Source organism: Chrysochloris asiatica, unplaced genomic scaffold (assembly GCF_000296735.1).
Source record: "Chrysochloris asiatica unplaced genomic scaffold, ChrAsi1.0 scaffold00262, whole genome shotgun sequence".
Classification (NCBI taxonomy): domain Eukaryota; kingdom Metazoa; phylum Chordata; class Mammalia; order Afrosoricida; family Chrysochloridae; genus Chrysochloris; species Chrysochloris asiatica.
Window position 1 is genome coordinate 2,411,617 of NW_006408780.1, and position 15,842 is coordinate 2,427,458.

At 45.7% G+C, this 15,842-nt stretch overlaps 1 protein-coding gene and 1 pseudogene across 1 annotated transcript in view; both read left to right on the forward strand.

Moving 5' to 3' along the window:
• Nucleotides 1-15,842, forward strand: part of LOC102830805 — a 129,868-nt gene that overhangs the window by 30,116 nt on the left and 83,910 nt on the right. The window contains exons 6-10 of the mRNA XM_006874133.1: nt 1,189-1,245; nt 3,009-3,067; nt 5,272-5,324; nt 5,413-5,460; nt 6,766-6,815. Coding sequence (XP_006874195.1) covers nt 1,189-1,245; nt 3,009-3,067; nt 5,272-5,324; nt 5,413-5,460; nt 6,766-6,815 — 267 coding nt within the window. The remainder of the gene's footprint in view (nt 1-1,188; nt 1,246-3,008; nt 3,068-5,271; nt 5,325-5,412; nt 5,461-6,765; nt 6,816-15,842) is intronic.
• LOC102823539 lies at nt 9,299-10,169 on the forward strand (annotated as a pseudogene).

Here is a 15,842-nt window from a genome sequence, read left to right on the forward strand (position 1 = left end):
GAATTATCTCAAAAGGGATTGTGTTTCTCACATATCTTGACTACAAATCTCTTCTCAGATGTGTGAGCAACTATGTGACTTGTCTTTTCATTTTCTTGCTGATGAAAACACACCGAGTGAGGAAACTCTGGAGAGGCAGGAGCCAAGAAGGGGCCACAGGTGTTTGTAGTTCTTGATCAGGCACTGGCTTGTTCCACAAGGACAGCAGTGCCCCACACACCGTGGAGGGACAGTGCACGGCAGTCCTGTGGTGTTGGGGGCACACTTCCATTGGCCAGGGGAGTTTTCTCTCTCCGTTTGTACTGGACAATGGGTAATGAGGGCAGACACACAATACTTTCATGTTTGTGTTTCATGAGCAGATTCCTGAGGTGCCGTGAAACTGCGCTCTAGGGTTCTGACTTTCATAGTTCACCCTGACGCTCTGAGCGCCGCTGTCCAGTTGAGTCTGAGCAGAGGCTGAAGAGAGGCAGCTCTTCTTCTCCTGATAAATCCTGCCTGTGTTCTCCGAGACCCAGTGCAGATGAGGGCAATGCGGTGTGTGTGGAATCCTGGGCTCCTTTAGGCGGGGCCCCAGGGATGATGCCTGTTTGCCGTGGACTGGACTGGACGTGTGTTCAGACCAGGGACTCCGAGGTCCTTCCTAACTAGTCAGTCTTGCCATCGTTCTGCCTGTCTCTCCACACCACCCCACCTCCCCTTTCCCTGGTCTGTATCTCAGCTTCAGGAATGTTCTCTGATGGGCACTGTTTGGTCAGGAGGCCATTCCTTGGGCAGTACACTGGCATTGGCCAGCTGTGGGTCATGTGTCCCATCCCCATGGCAGGAGCGAGGCAGTGGGAGCGAGAGCACCACTAACCCAGCAGGGAAGGGCTGCTGGGAGACAGGATTTCGTGCCTTCTAAGCTTTTCTATTGAACACGTTAGACCCAACCTGTGCTTGCCTTTGACCGTTCCCTGCTGGCACATGACTGATTCAGTCATGGAGCTAAGGGGGACTGAGCGTAGGCTCTGGGCCAGGTGCTGGGGCTAGGTGGGCCTGTGCCCAGGTGGAGGAGCCCAGTGTGTGTTGGGGAAAGACCTGTGAATTGGAGGCCAGGGTCCTTCCAACCTCCTAGTTCTCTGGAACCAAACCACCGACTACCGAGTCCGTGCACCAGTGTCGGCAGTGAAATGTGCCTGTTCTCAGATTTCAGAATTTCAGGACAAACACAGGAGGAGACTATACACCTTCTATCGAGAAAAGGTGAGTCAGCAAGCCCTTGCCTTGTGCCCTGATGGCAGTGCCAGGCTGCTGCATGTGCTCTCATGGGGCGGGGGGTGGGGTGGGAGGGGACTGTTATCCACTGCTGTTACAGTGATGGGAGGTGTTGGAGCTGGGGTGTCACATGTCTCCCCTTCAGACCATCCGGTCCCCTGGGTCTGGGTCAGCTATGTAGTCTCTTGGGGTGGTATTTTCTCCTTACAGTTTGGTACTTGGGGGGCATTTCCACCTCCAGGAATTCTGGGATTCCACCTTTGCCATACATACTCAGACTCCTGAGGTCCCTTTTCTTACCCAGTCATTGTGAAATATGCCTTGTAATCATGACGCAAACGTTGGAGCCTTGCCTCTTCGTGTGACTGTCAGACACTCTACTGACTTGCTTTTCAAAGTAAACATAGGAGGAAAGGAACAGTTGAGTGGGAACAGTAAGAAACACCCTTGCATGACAGGCCTGCATTCATCCATGTGATTCAGATGAACGGGGTCTCAGCAGAGGGGTGTGCCGACTGGAAGAGGAAGGACATGGGTAGAGACAGGGTGAGAGAAACGAAGATGGACAGCGCAGCGGGAGGGCTGCATGCACTTCCCCCCACCCCCCAGACTTCCAGGTGACTGTTGAGCCATGCCACACCACACCAGGGCCACCCTCCTCATCTGGGCAGCAGCAGCTCATACATACGCCTTATTCCATCCCCTTGTATGATTATTACCCAGGTTTGTCATTTGAGAGGTTCTGGAATAAGAAACGTAAGGAGAGGGATAGTGAAGGCTCAGAATCCTGGGCCCCTTTCTAGAGTCTGGATGCTCCCTCTGCACCTGACTTCTGTCTTGCTGCTTCTTGTCTGGGCCCGAATAGAATCTGGGTGTCAACAGCCACAGTACAAGAGCCACCTGCCTCTTGCCTCCTCCCAAGTCCCTGCCATTTGTCCTGAGTCCAGTCCTGGCTGGGGGCTGGGGAGGGCTGAGGGTGGGGGTCCACAGCACAGAGGTTTTCCAGGAAGAGGCTATCACTGTGAGGAGTAAGGGCAGCTTCCCCCCTCCCTCCCAAGTCCCATTTCTCCCACTCCCGTGAGCTGGCATCCAGACTCAGTTGGACTGCAAAGACCAGGGTTTTAAAAAGATTTGACACATTACAGTAGTTTGTCTCTTAAAATCTGAGGGAGGATACATTGGTAAAAATCTGGCCAGCACTGAAGTTCATTCGGGCGTCTGCTCACACCTGTTGTTGTTAGGTGCTGTCGAGTTGGCTCCGGTTCATAGTGACTCGAACACTGCCCAATCCAGTGCCATCCTCACAAGAGTGCTCTCACATTGCAGCCCATTGCTGCCGCTGTGTCCGTCCATCCCAGTGGGGCTCTTCCTCTTTTTTCCTGAACTTCCACTTTTCCAAACAGGATGTCCTTCTCCAGGGACTGGTCCCTCCTGATAACGTGTCCAAGTATGAGACACAAAGCCACACCATCCTTGCTTCTAAGGAGGATTCTGGCTGCACTTCTCACACCTGTTAGTCCACACAAGTCTGGGGATACAGCAGGTGGAACCGTGTCTCTTGGGGCTTGGGGTTGCATTAGCTTTGCACTGATAACTGTTAAACATCGAGGTGGTAAATATGGGGCATGTTGGACTTGATGTGAATCCACGGATAACAAGTGTGAAAACCTTCCCAGGGTCCGCATGTGTTGTGTAAAGCGTCCCTTGGTGTAGTCCGTCCTGCTAACTAGAGGCCCTCTGGTTGCGTTTAGATCTCTAAGTTGGAAGACTCCCTTAGGAAGGCAATGCTGGAGATTGAGCAGTTACAAAGGTAAGGCCCCCTTGGGGCTCAGCAGGAGAGGCTGCCCCCCTGTCAGCCCTCTCAGGCTGTGAGCAGAGAAAGCTCTGTCATTTACTAGAAACTTCCCTCAAGCAGAAATACCAGGGAACTGAAGAAAAAGAAAGTGGAAAAAAACAGACGCCTAGATTCTCCAGTGGGTGGGCTGGCCCGTGATTCCTGGGGTAACGGCAGGGAGGGGCATGGCTGGCATGCGGGCAGGAGAGAGGGCAGCAGGCCACCTCGGAGCCACCAGTCCTGCTCAGCAGACTGTGCGGTCAGGTCCCGGTGGGCCCAGCCTGAAGCAGGGTCAGTCCACACAGCACGCTGTGAGCGCGTGGTGCGTTTTAGAAAGATACACCCAGAGTGGCTGGAATTCAATAAAAATGAGGGCAGAAAGTATTACATCTCAACCCCTAGAAAATGTAGCAACGGAGAGGTCTCCGTCTCGTCCATTTCGGCTCATCAGTGTCTTCCTGTGTTGCATCTGTGTGCATGTGTGTTCTCTTCAGGAATGTCCCTGAAATTCAGTTAACACAGTGGTTCACATGCATGTAACATGTAAAACACAGATACCTTCGATTTTAGGAAATAGGGGATGATTTTTGTTAAGCAGTTGTGCACATGCTGAGTATTCACAGTCACAGTTTCGTGGGGGACACATTCAGGGTCATGGGAGCTGATGACCCTGTTGGATCACTATCTGCTGCCCAGTGCACCCTGCATCTGTTCTGACCATGGCAAGTCGAGGGCCTCCGGACAGAAGGAAAGCTACGATGCTGGTGATCACGTAGTGGTTGCAGGCCCTGTTGTCCAGCTGCCATGCTTTGGGCTGTAGGCGTTGCGGGGGGGCGTCCTTTGTGACTAGTGTAACCCAGGGCTCAGCAGCCACAGGCAGAGTGCTTTATGTACCCCCAAGCGGAGGATGGCGCCTCAATGTTTAGAGGATTGTGACAGAAAAGAATATGTGACAGAGATCTAATATGGCCAAGCCCAATGGACTTAGTGCTATTTTTGTGTGCTACTGACATCTGTCCCGACTCAAACCAACCCTGTGTAGGGTGTCTGAGAATCTTTACAGGATCAGAAAGCCTCATCTTTCTCCCGTGGAGCGACAATTGGATTCAAATAGCCAACCCTGTGTTTAATAGCCTAACACATAACCCACTATGCCACCAGGGTTCCTTAAGTAATATACTCACGAGGGTCCTTTTACAGAGAAATTTGCCAATTCCTGCTTTAAAGTTTCACAGTTACTTCTGATCTATCTAAATAGGGAATTACGTTTGTTTATTCTTGGTGTATAATTTGCTTTCTTTCTGTGGATCCATAAATTTCATTCTGAAAAAGGATTTTTTTAAGGTTACTTCTCTCTCGGCTCTTCTTGTCCGTCTGATAGGAGCACAAGAGACCTGCTCAGCCTATCTTTGGTGTCTCTGCATTTTTGTTACTTCTGTCGTCTTCGGGGGCTTTCCTTCAGAACCGTCTTCCAGTTCCCCAACTGCACAATTGTTTTCCTGACTAGTCTGACCCCTAAAGTGGACTCCTTGAGGGCATGACAGTTTGGTTTGTTAGGGCCTGAGTCAGAGGAGATGGGTGGGCAGAGGAGAAGGCCCAGCCTCCCCTAATCCTTTGGGTGCCCTGAATGCACCTGAAAGCATCTTGCCTATCTGCACATCGCTCACTGGTACCCACCGTGGCTCATGAGGCAGACACCTGGGGCTCACCTCGATCTGAAACCTGTGGTTAGAGCCTCAAGGGACATGAGCTCAGATCGGAAGCTGTACAGAGGGGCAGGCAGGGCCTGAGCTGGACCACTGGGCTGTGGACCTCAGGCACTGCTGTCTTGGTCATATTGCTGCCTCGTGGAGATTGATCTAGAACTTCCTTTTAACTCTCAAAGAATGTCTCAGTGCCTTTTCTGTAAGAGCACATCTCTTGATGACCTCTACAAAGCAGTTTGCTTTTGTGAATTGGTGGCTCCTGTTGTACCATCTTTGTCTGCTTGATTTCACACCTGCTAATGGCCATTTGTGCAGCCATAGTGGAAAGGGCAGTGTGTGTTCATTACATCTTCATGTAGGGATTGAACAGGCAGAGCAGAGAGCCCTTTGTCCTTTCTAGACTTTGCATTGGAATGAGTCAGTCAGCAGCCTGTTGTTAGGGCTCCATCCAATACCTTGTCTCTGTCTATCTAGTGTGAGATCATCGCAACAGCCAGCTTTCAACACAATGAAAACTTCCATGTCAAGTAAGTAACGTAAATGTGCCCAAACTGCCTGCTGCTGGCGTGCCCCAGTAACGCTCTAACGGTGAGATTTTCACCACAGCACCTTCAGCAAAGCCAAATGGATACCTGCTCTTTCCGCCTAGTTCATCGGCCTTGGAAAGCTCACGAAAAGTACTGAACCAGCGTTTGTAAGTTGCACGATTCTTCCTTTGGACAAGTTTACTTTTCCCGCCCCGTACCATGACCTTCCAAATCCCGAGTTACCCAAATCTTGGACATTCTGCTGGATACTCAGTCTTAGAGTTCAGTGGCCACTCTCAGACTTTTGATCCCCTAGACTTGTGTGAAGCCTGGGGTGGGAGGGAGAGGGAAAGAGAAAAGAGAAGACAGCGCTTCTGGATCCTATCTCCAGGGCAGGAGATGGGTGAGGCAGATGCTGCCCTAGGCCCTTGAGGACGGAAACTCAGGAGAAAGGGAACTGCTGAAAGTGTCCTGCTTAGGCCCAGCTGTGTGAACACGAGAGCCTTTGGTGTAAGCATGGAGTGGTCCTACCCCCCCACACCCGTGGAATGCTCCCAGGAAGCCTCCTTCCTCTCCTGGTGCAACTCAGGGTCCAGAAGGAAGTGGATGGTCAGTCAGAGCACCCCATCACTGTGGCCATAGTGGTCGGTTCAAGCCCATGCAGATGTCTGAAAAGAGGCTCACTGGCAAAGGGAGGAGAGCTGATCTTCCCCGCTACCTGGGGAGGGTGAGCTTGAGGTGGGCTGAGGGCCGAGACTGTGTGGTGGTACCCTTTGGGACCTGGATCCCACCCTGGCTGAAAAGAGACTACCTGGAACTTTTCAGCTCTGAAAACCAGTAATGCCTTCTGCACAGTGCTGGATTTTGTTTTACTTTTTTCCTTTAAAATTATTTGATCTGTGTTGACTTACAGACAGAGGTCCTGGTGGAAGGATCACCAAGACACTTGTCGTCCTTCTGTTGGTCCCCACCCCCTTCCCTCTGCTCACTCTCGGACAGCACAGCGTCAGGCAGTTAGCAGACAGTCAGAGAGAGACTGGGTGATCCTTCCTCCCACAGGGTGCCCAAAGGGGACTGTGCTATCCCCCTTTGGGCTAATGAATGTTAAGTACTGGTTACATAAAACACACCACAAAGGCAAATAAGATGTCCCCACTTCTGGGCAGTTCTAAACGTCCATTAGGTATACTGAGGTCCAGGAGCTAGGAAAGGGCAAAATCAGAATGCTGTTCTTCATGCCCTGGATGCAGTGTGGGCAGCCAGGCAGCAGCTACATGGAGGACAACGGCAATGATCCGGTTGGTGATTTAGTGACCTCTGACTGACTTAGGAAACTGGAGGGAGGTTTACAACAGTCACACACACAGTCAGGTTATGTGTAAGGATGTCGTTTAATGATATAGAAGTCGCAGGCTAACTTGTGTATATTACAGTGTATTCAACAGAGCGGAGACCATGGAAGTTGATGTTACTCCTTCCCCAACGAGAAGAGTAAGTACAGAGGATTTCCACATCCCATGTGTTTACTGTGTATCATTGTCCTTTACTCTATTCAGCGTAACTGAATAGATTTATGTAAGTTTGTCACCAGCAGTGTCTCTTTACTGGTATTGGGCCCAGAGACTGAGTGAACTTGGGTCTGTTTGGTAAATGGCCCTGAAGGATCCCATTGCTTCAGCAGGTGGGCGCTGAGTGGCAGGGGAGTGGTCAGGAGGTAGTAGGTTCCTGCTGGTATTGGGGGGAGCAGTAGCCTGAGGCTGATGAGTGCTCTCTGCCTGTGTGGGGCACCTGCACCTATGCACTGAGGTTTGCAGGGCCCCTGTCAATTCACAGTGTCATGGAGAGGAGACACACTGCAGATCAAAGACAGGCAGAGGTGCTGGTCTCAAGAGGGGACCAGGGGATTGCTCACGTATCTGTGGCCTCCCAGCCTGTGTTGAATGAAAACAGGAACAGACAGACTAGAAGGAAAAAGCTGGAGCTCTACTGTCAAAAAAACACTGTCACTGGAAGCCATAAGAGTAGCGGCAGAACAGAATGGCAGAAGGTAGTGCCCTCTGTTTGGAAGGCTCTCAAAATACAACTGGGGAAGTTACCTCCTCAGAGTCGTTGTTAAGTTCTATTGAATCAATTCTGACCCTTAGCAGCTCTGTATAGGGTTTCCAAGAAGTGGCTGGTGGGTTTGAACCACCAACCTTGCAGTTAGCAGTCCGGTGCTGATCCTGTTGCACCACACCAGGCCCTCAAGTGGTGTCAACCTTAATGATTCAAATGAAGTAAAGCTTTCGGGACTGTGATTTTCTGATGTAGCTCCACTCAAAATGAGAAGAAACAGCTGCAAACATCCATTAGTAATCAGAAGATGGAGTATGTGAAGTATGAATCAAGGAAAATGGGAAGTTGTCAAAAAGTGAATTGGAATGCCTCAAAATCCATATCCTAGATGGTAGTCAGCTGAACTGGACTGAGATTGACCGTTTTGAATCATATGGTCTACTGTGTCAGGAATGACACAGAGGAATCGTGTTGCATTCATCATCAAAAAATTTTTTTCAAGATCTCTCCTGAAGTACAATACTGTCGGCAATAGGATAATGTCTGTGCCTACACAAGGAAGATCAGTCATAAGCTTGTCACTATTGTTTAGCATCAACCACTGTGACAAAGATGAAGTCATGGGACATTTTTACCAACTTCTGCAGTCTGAAATTACCAAACATTCCATTCAGATGCATTGATAATTATGGTGATTGCAATGTGGAGTCCTGGTGTGGCGCTGTAGGATAAGTGCTCAACCATAAGGTCAGTTTGAATTACGAGGCCAGTGGTTCAAATTCACCAGCCACTCCTCAGAAACCTATGCAGGGTCGCTATGAATTGGAAATGACTCCACAGCAGTTAACAACAACAGGGTGAAAGTTGGAAACAAAAAAACGATCGCTAGTTGGAAAATATCATTGCCTTGGTGACAGAAATGACACCGGAGATCACATGATAGAATGCAGGATCCGCAACTTGTTCATTGAAAATACCTTGTTTTCTTTCCAAAGAACATAAACAGTGACAACACACATGGACCTCGACAGATGAGGCACCAGATGAACTGCATCTGTGGAAAGAGATGATGGAGAAACACATCAGACAGAACAAGGCCAGGGGCCAACTGGGGAACAGACCACCACTTCCTCCTATGCAAGTTCAAGTTGAAGATTAAGAAAATTAAAACAAGCCCATGAGAACCAAGCTGTGACCTTGATTCTATCACAGCTGCCTTCGAGACCATCTCAATAATTGGTTTGGCACATTGAACACTAGTGACCAAAGATCGCAAGTTGTTGGATGACATCAAGGACATCGTACATGAAGAATGCAAAAGGCCATTACAAAGACAGAAACTAAAGAAAAGACCAAAATGGATGTCAGAAGAGATAAAAACTTGTTCTTGGTTGTAGAGTAGCTAAAATGAACACCAAAAAAATGATAACAGAAGATTTTAAAGGACAGCTCGAGAAGACAAAGTATTATAATGAAAAGTGAAAAACATGGAGATAGAAAAATGAAAGGGAAGAATATACATAGCAGATCTCAAAGAACTAAAGCACAAATTGAAGCTTGGAGTTGCAATGTTGAAGGATTCTAGGGAGAAATTATTGAACAACTCAGGAAGCACCCAAAGAAGATGGAAGGAACACAGAGTCATTGTACTAAAAAGAATGGTTGATGTTCAGCCCCTTTCATGAGGTTATCATATGACCAAGAACCAGTGGTACTGAAGGAAGAAGCTTAAGCTACACTGAAGGCATTGACAGAAAAACAAGACTCCAGGGCAAGCTGACGCCACCTTGTCTGGGGTTTGTGAGTATCTGGCATGCCGAGGATGCCTGTCATGGTGTTTCTCCCACTTGGGAAATGCTCTCTCCACTCACAGTGCCTCTTGGGCCCACCAGGAAGTACCTGGGCCCAGTGCAGCGTGTATGTTTGTGACGGAGGTAGAAGAGGAGCATCAGCTGTTTAAAGTTCTAGCAGCTGAAATCACAAGTCATGAGATGCGCGTACACACAGTGCAATTCCAACAGAAAATGCGGATGGGACATGTTGTTATGTTACTACCTAGAGAGGTCAGCCAGACCTTTCGGCTTCACTTAATAGAAAACCCACCAAACAAGCTGAGAAAAGATTTTTTTAATTTCTACATTCAAAAGATTTTGTTTGGAATGTTCAAACCTGTTCCAGAGTGCTGGGTACCAGCGAAGGGAATGGGAGACCAGTTCCTGATGAAAATGGTCATGATTCCCGTTGGGTCCAGGAGAGAAAAACAGCCAGCGCTCTTGCTGGCATTCCTCCATCCTTCATTATGAATTTGAAATCTTGCTAGTCTTGAAGCCCCATCCTGATGAGCCAGGACTTTGGGGAGTGAATGCAGTGCCGCCATCAGATCGATTAGAACGAACAGTGACGCTTATAGGAACACGTATCAATGGAAACCCATATGGATTAGGAAGTGAGGAACATCCAATACATCTTATCCCACAGGGAGCGTTTCAGGTAAGAAAATTCCTTGCACTGACGCACAATGGTCTGTTGTCCTGGTTTGAAGGTGCAGAGAAGGTGAAATTGCAGGAAGAGTAAGGCATTGCAGTGAGGGCTGTTTAATCAAGCTCCATCCCATTGCCTGATACGATACCTCCATGAATTCAAAACCAGTCATATCAGTGTGGACCCAAGCCAGTAAGACTGTGTGTTTGATTCTAAATGTTTCTATAGTGTTATTTTTCTAAAATAGACCATCAAAAATTTGGTAAGCTTAAAGATGTATTTTTCAAAAATAAATCATCAGAAATTTGATAGGCTTAAAGGAGCTCTGATAGCATAGTGGCTATGAGTCAGATTGCTAACTTCAAGGTCAGCAGTTTGAAACTACAAGCCATTCTGCAGGAAAAAGATGAGGCTTTCTGCTCCTGTAAAGATTTACAGCCTCGGAAACCCTATGAAGGGTCAGTATGAGTTGGAACCGACTCCAAGGCATACCACCACCAAAGATGTAATGTTTGATGAGTAAGTGGAATCATAATTAAAATGAATTTCTGATTGTTATATTTGAATCTTGAGCACCTGAATGTTTCAGAGGTAAAGAAGATTTCTCAAGGATACTAGGGTTCATTGTGGAACATACCAATCTGCCTTCAGGTTTAAAGAAATGAATTGTCCAGTTGCAAATATCCACTCTAAATCTCATTCAGAATTAGCAACTGATTTTAAACAAACAGGTGTGACATTGGAAGCACTCATTCATCTGTGCCAAGAAATTTGAAGGACAGCTACTTGGCCAACCAACTAGAAGAGATCCATATTCATGCCCATGCCAAAGAAAGGTGAACCAACATAATGTGGAAATTACCAAACAATGTCGTTAATATCACATACAAGTAAAAGTTTCCTGGAAATAACTCAGAAACAGTTGCAGCACTACATCAACAAGGAACTGCCAGAAACTCAAGTCAAATTCAGAAGAGAACTTGCAACAAAAGATATCCATTGTTAATGTTAGATAGGTCTTGCCTGAAAGTATAGAATACTAGAAAAGTGCTTATTTGTATTTTATTGACTATGCAAAGACATTTGATTGTGTAGATCATAACAAATTATGGATAAAACTGTCAAGAGTGGGAATTCCATAATACTAAATTGTGCTCACGTAGAACCTGTACATAAACCAAGAGGCAGTCATTTGAACAGAAAAAAGGGATACTGCATGGTTTTAAATCAGAAAAAAGTAAAAGACATTAGAAAGTAAATCAGAGCTCTACATGAGAAGAAAGAACTCCAATAAACTCATAAGCGCTAGTAAAGTAATAAGGTAATCATAGTTCTAAATGTTTTTAAAACATATAAAAGCAAGAATAAAATGACAGGGCACAAGAACTAGGAAGATGTAATTACTGCTGACGACAAGAGGAAAGGAATGGTAACGGATACAGACTTTCTTGTATGTAACTGAAGTCAGGTTAATACCAACTCACCCTAAGAGCTGTAAGTTGTTAAATGTAGTTGAGTCGGTTCCATCCTACAGCAACCCTGTATAGGAGCAGCTGGTGGGTTTGAACTGCTGACCTTGTGGTTCAAACGGGCCTTGTGGTCCAGTGCATTATCCTACAGAGCCACAACGAGCTGTTAAATGTAATATTCATGGTAACCATTGAGGAAATTGAAAAATACACAAAAGAAAATAAGTAGGGAACCAAAAAAACTCACTAAACTGACCAACAAAACACAAAGCAGACAATAAAGAACAAACACAAAGGCGGCCTAAGACACACATTAACAACAAAAGGACAGAAGTGACTTCTTACCAGTGATTACAGTGAATGTTTGAAGGCAGACTTCTGAAAGTTCCTAGAAAAAGTCCATTATCTTTCCATTTTACTTTTCCATGGACTGTTGGAAGCCCCTGGTAGATGCTGTGTTGTGAGGCATCATCAAGTTGGTTCCAGCTCATAGTGACCCCCGTGTACAACAGAACGAGACGCCCACCCGTCCTGCACCATCCTCACAGTCTTGCTACGTTTGAGCCCATTTTTGCAGTCACTGTGTCTGTCTGGTGGAGAGGCTTCTTTTTCATGAACTCTCTAGTTTACCAAGCTTGATGTCCTTCTCCAGGGACTGGTCCAACGTACATGAGACAGAGTCTCAGCATCCTCGCTTCTAAAGAGCTTTCTGGCTGTATGTTTTTCAAGATAGGTTTGTTTGTTCTTCTAGCAGTTCATGTATAGTATGTACAGTTGATATTCTTCACCAACACCATAATTCAAAGGTATCAGATCTAATTCAGACTTCCTAATTTGCCCAGCTTTCACATGCTTATGAGGTTATTGAAACTACCATGGTTTGGGTCAGGTGCACCTTAGTCCTCAAACTGACATCTTTTCTTTCTTTCAACACTTTCAAGGGCTCTTTTGAGCAGATTTTCCCAGTGCCTGATGTTATTTCTACCAGCCGTCTGTCAGTTTATTGTACTGCAGTGGCTGGAATGTTACGGTGATGCTGGAAGCTATGCCACCAGTATTTTAAATACCAGCAGGGTCACCCATGGTGGGCAGGTCTCAGGAGAACTTTCAGACTAAGACAGACTACTTATGAAGTTTACCCATTGCAAACCTTATGAGTAATAACAGAACACTGACAGATAGTGTACTAGAAGAGGAGCCCTTCAGGTTGGAATGTTCTCAAAATACGACTAAGAAAGAGCTGTCACCTCAAGTAGAGTTGATGTTATTGATGTGAATGGAACAAAACTTTTGGGACCTTCATTTTCTGATGGGACACAACTCAAAAATGAGGAGAAACAGCTGTAAACATCTATTAACCTTCAGAATATGGAATGTACAAAATTGGTAATTGCCAAAAATTAAATAAAACAAACAAAGATTGATATCGTAGACATTAATATGCTGAAATGGACTGGTATTGGCTATTTTGAATTGGACAGTTTACTATGTCAGGAACAACAGATTCAAGAGGAATAGTGTCACATCATCAAAAAGAGCATTTCAAGACTGATCTTGAAGTACAATGTTGTCTGTGATAGGATAATATCCATATGCCAACAAGGAAGACGAATTAATACCACTGTTAATCAAATTCACGCACCAACCACTAAAGCCAGTGAGCATGAAACTGAAGCAACTCTACTGTGGGTTAATGCGTCAGACTGCAAAAGCTGTTTGAACTGCAAGGTCAGCAGTTCAAGCTCACCAGCTGCTCCTCAGAAACCCTATACAGGGTAGCTCTGGGTTGGAATAGACTCAGTGGCACTTTAGAACAACAGCAACAACCAACATCTTCAGGCTGAAGTTGATCAAATAAATATACAATCAAGATGTATTGATAAATACTGGTGATTGGAAAGCAAAGGTTGGAAATAAAGATCAGTAGTTGGAAAATACAGCCTTGGTAATAGAAATAATGCAGAAGATCGTATGATAGAACTTTGAAAGGCCAACGACTTATTGTAACACTTTTTTTAAACAATATCTAAGGCAACCACAAGGAGCTTTGGAGGTATATTGGTTATGAGTTGGACTGCTAATCTCATGGTCAGCAGTTCGAAACTACCAGCAGTTCTGCAGGAGAAAGATGAGGCTTTCTGTTCCTATAAAGATTTAGAGCCTCGGAAACCCTATAACCCGACTCCATTGCACATAACCACCACCACCACCAAGGTGACCATACACATGGACCTCACCAGATGGAATACACAGAGATCAAATTGACTACATCTGTGGAACAGCTCACTCTCATCAGCCAGAAGGAGAGTCAGGAATAGGAGAATGCTGTGGGATGCATGGCTGATTGCCTCCCAAAACAACTGCCCCCCTTGTCATGAGACCAGAGAAGTGATTGGTGCCTGGCTACCATTGCTGACCATTTTGATCAAAGATTTTATAGAAGTATTTTTATCAAAAGAATAGGACTGCAGAGCAGAATTTCTAATTATCATGGCCTCTAGACTTCCTGGACCCATGGAGATTAGATGAACCCCTGAAACGGTTCTCCTGAGATAATCTTTAACCCTTAAACTGAGAAACATCCACGGAATTCTTAAACCAAACAGTAATTGATTTTAACTAGTAAAAAAGCCTTGTGCCTTGAGCACTATGCTATTTTAAGATCAATATGTGAACAAATTGACAACAGAAACTCAAAAAATTAGATAGGAACCTTGGGAGCAGTGAATTTATGTTAATGGGGGAGGAACAACGCAGAAAGTGAGAGGGAATATGATTGTACAACTCAAAGGATATGATCAGTGTTACTAACTGGTGCGTTATAGAAACTTGAATTGATGTGTATGTTCTCAACAACAAAAGCAAATTAGTTTTTTAAATTATAAATAATTTTATCAGAAAAGGTGTGCATCTCTTCACCATACTTACTCAGTGTGTATGCTGAGCAAATCCAACAAGAATCTGGGCTATATAGAGAACAGGGCATAGGGGTTGGTGGAAGACTCAGTAACAGCCTGTGATAAGCAGATGATCTAGCCTCGCTTACTGATGAAAATCAAAGACTGCAGCCTTGACCCTGGATTCCACCACAAGATAAGAAAACAGAAATCCTCACAGCTGGACAAATGAGCAACATCATAACAGGCGGAGAAGCAATTAAAGTTGTCAAGGAGTTCATTTTACTTGGGTCCATAATCGATGCCATGGAAGCAGCAGTCAAGAAATCAACCAACCTATTGCATTGATCTATAAAGGCCTCTTTAAAACCTTAAAAGCAAAGATGTCATTTAGATGACTAAAGTGCATCTGACCCAACTCTTGGTATTTTCAGTCACCTCCTGTGCCCGTGAAAGGTAGATGGTGAGTAAGGAAGGTGGAGGAAGACTGTTTGCCTTTGAATGATGGTGAAGACAAAAAATAGCGATTATATGATGGGCTGCCAGAACTGCTCCTTAGAAGCCAGCGTAGGGAGACTTCGTCTCACTTTGGATTTGTTATCAGGGGGAGCCAATCCCTGGTGAAGGACATGATGAAGTGGAGCGAGTCAGCAGGAAAAAAAAGAGGAGGACCTCCAAGGAGATGAGTTGAAACACTGGCTGTAACAATGTCGCTGAACAGTACACAGAGAAACTGCTGAATTGCTGTGTTTTGCTATGTATAAGGTTGCTTCCAAAAGTTCATGGAAATTTTTCATTTTCTTTTAAATCCTTATTTTTCCACAAACCTTTTGAAGCACCTTCGTATATTCTCAACAAAAACAAAATAGAATATAAATTTTAAATTTACCAGCAAAGGTGTGTGTCATGGTTGTGTCCTTTCACCATCCTTAGCCAGTCTGTATGCTGAGCAGATAATAAATGAAGTGGTTGGGAGGGTAGCATCTTGTTCTAGTGTACATGGGGTCACTGGGAGGCAGAACCAACTTGATGGCACCAAACAACCACAGGTCAGCTTCCGGGTTTCCTTTAGTGTCTGGGTAATACAGAGAGGGTTGTTGTTGTTAGGTGCCATCAAGTCAGTACCGACTAATAGCAACCAGAACACAACATAGCACAACAGAACGAAACACAGCCTAGTCTTGGGCCAACCTCACAATTGTTGCCACGCTTGAGTCCATTGATGCTGCCACTTGGCCAATCCATCTCGCTGGGAGTCTTCCTCTTTTTCTCTGACCCTCCACCTTACCAAACATGATATCCTTTTCCAGCGACCGGTCCCTTCTGACGATATTTCCGAAGTATGGCCATCCTGTTCTCCAAGGAGCACTCTGACTGTACTTCCTCCAACACAGACAGATCTTTTGGTTCTTTTGGTAGCCCATGGCACTTTAAATATTCTCCTCCAACACCATAACTCAAAAGCACCAATTCTCCTACGGTCTTCCTTACATTCACTTTCCAGATTGTGCATGCATATGAGGTTATTGAAAATACCATGGCTTGGGTCAAGCGCACCTTAGTCCTCACGCTGACATCTTTACTCTTCAACGCTTTAAAAAGGTCTTGAGCAGCAG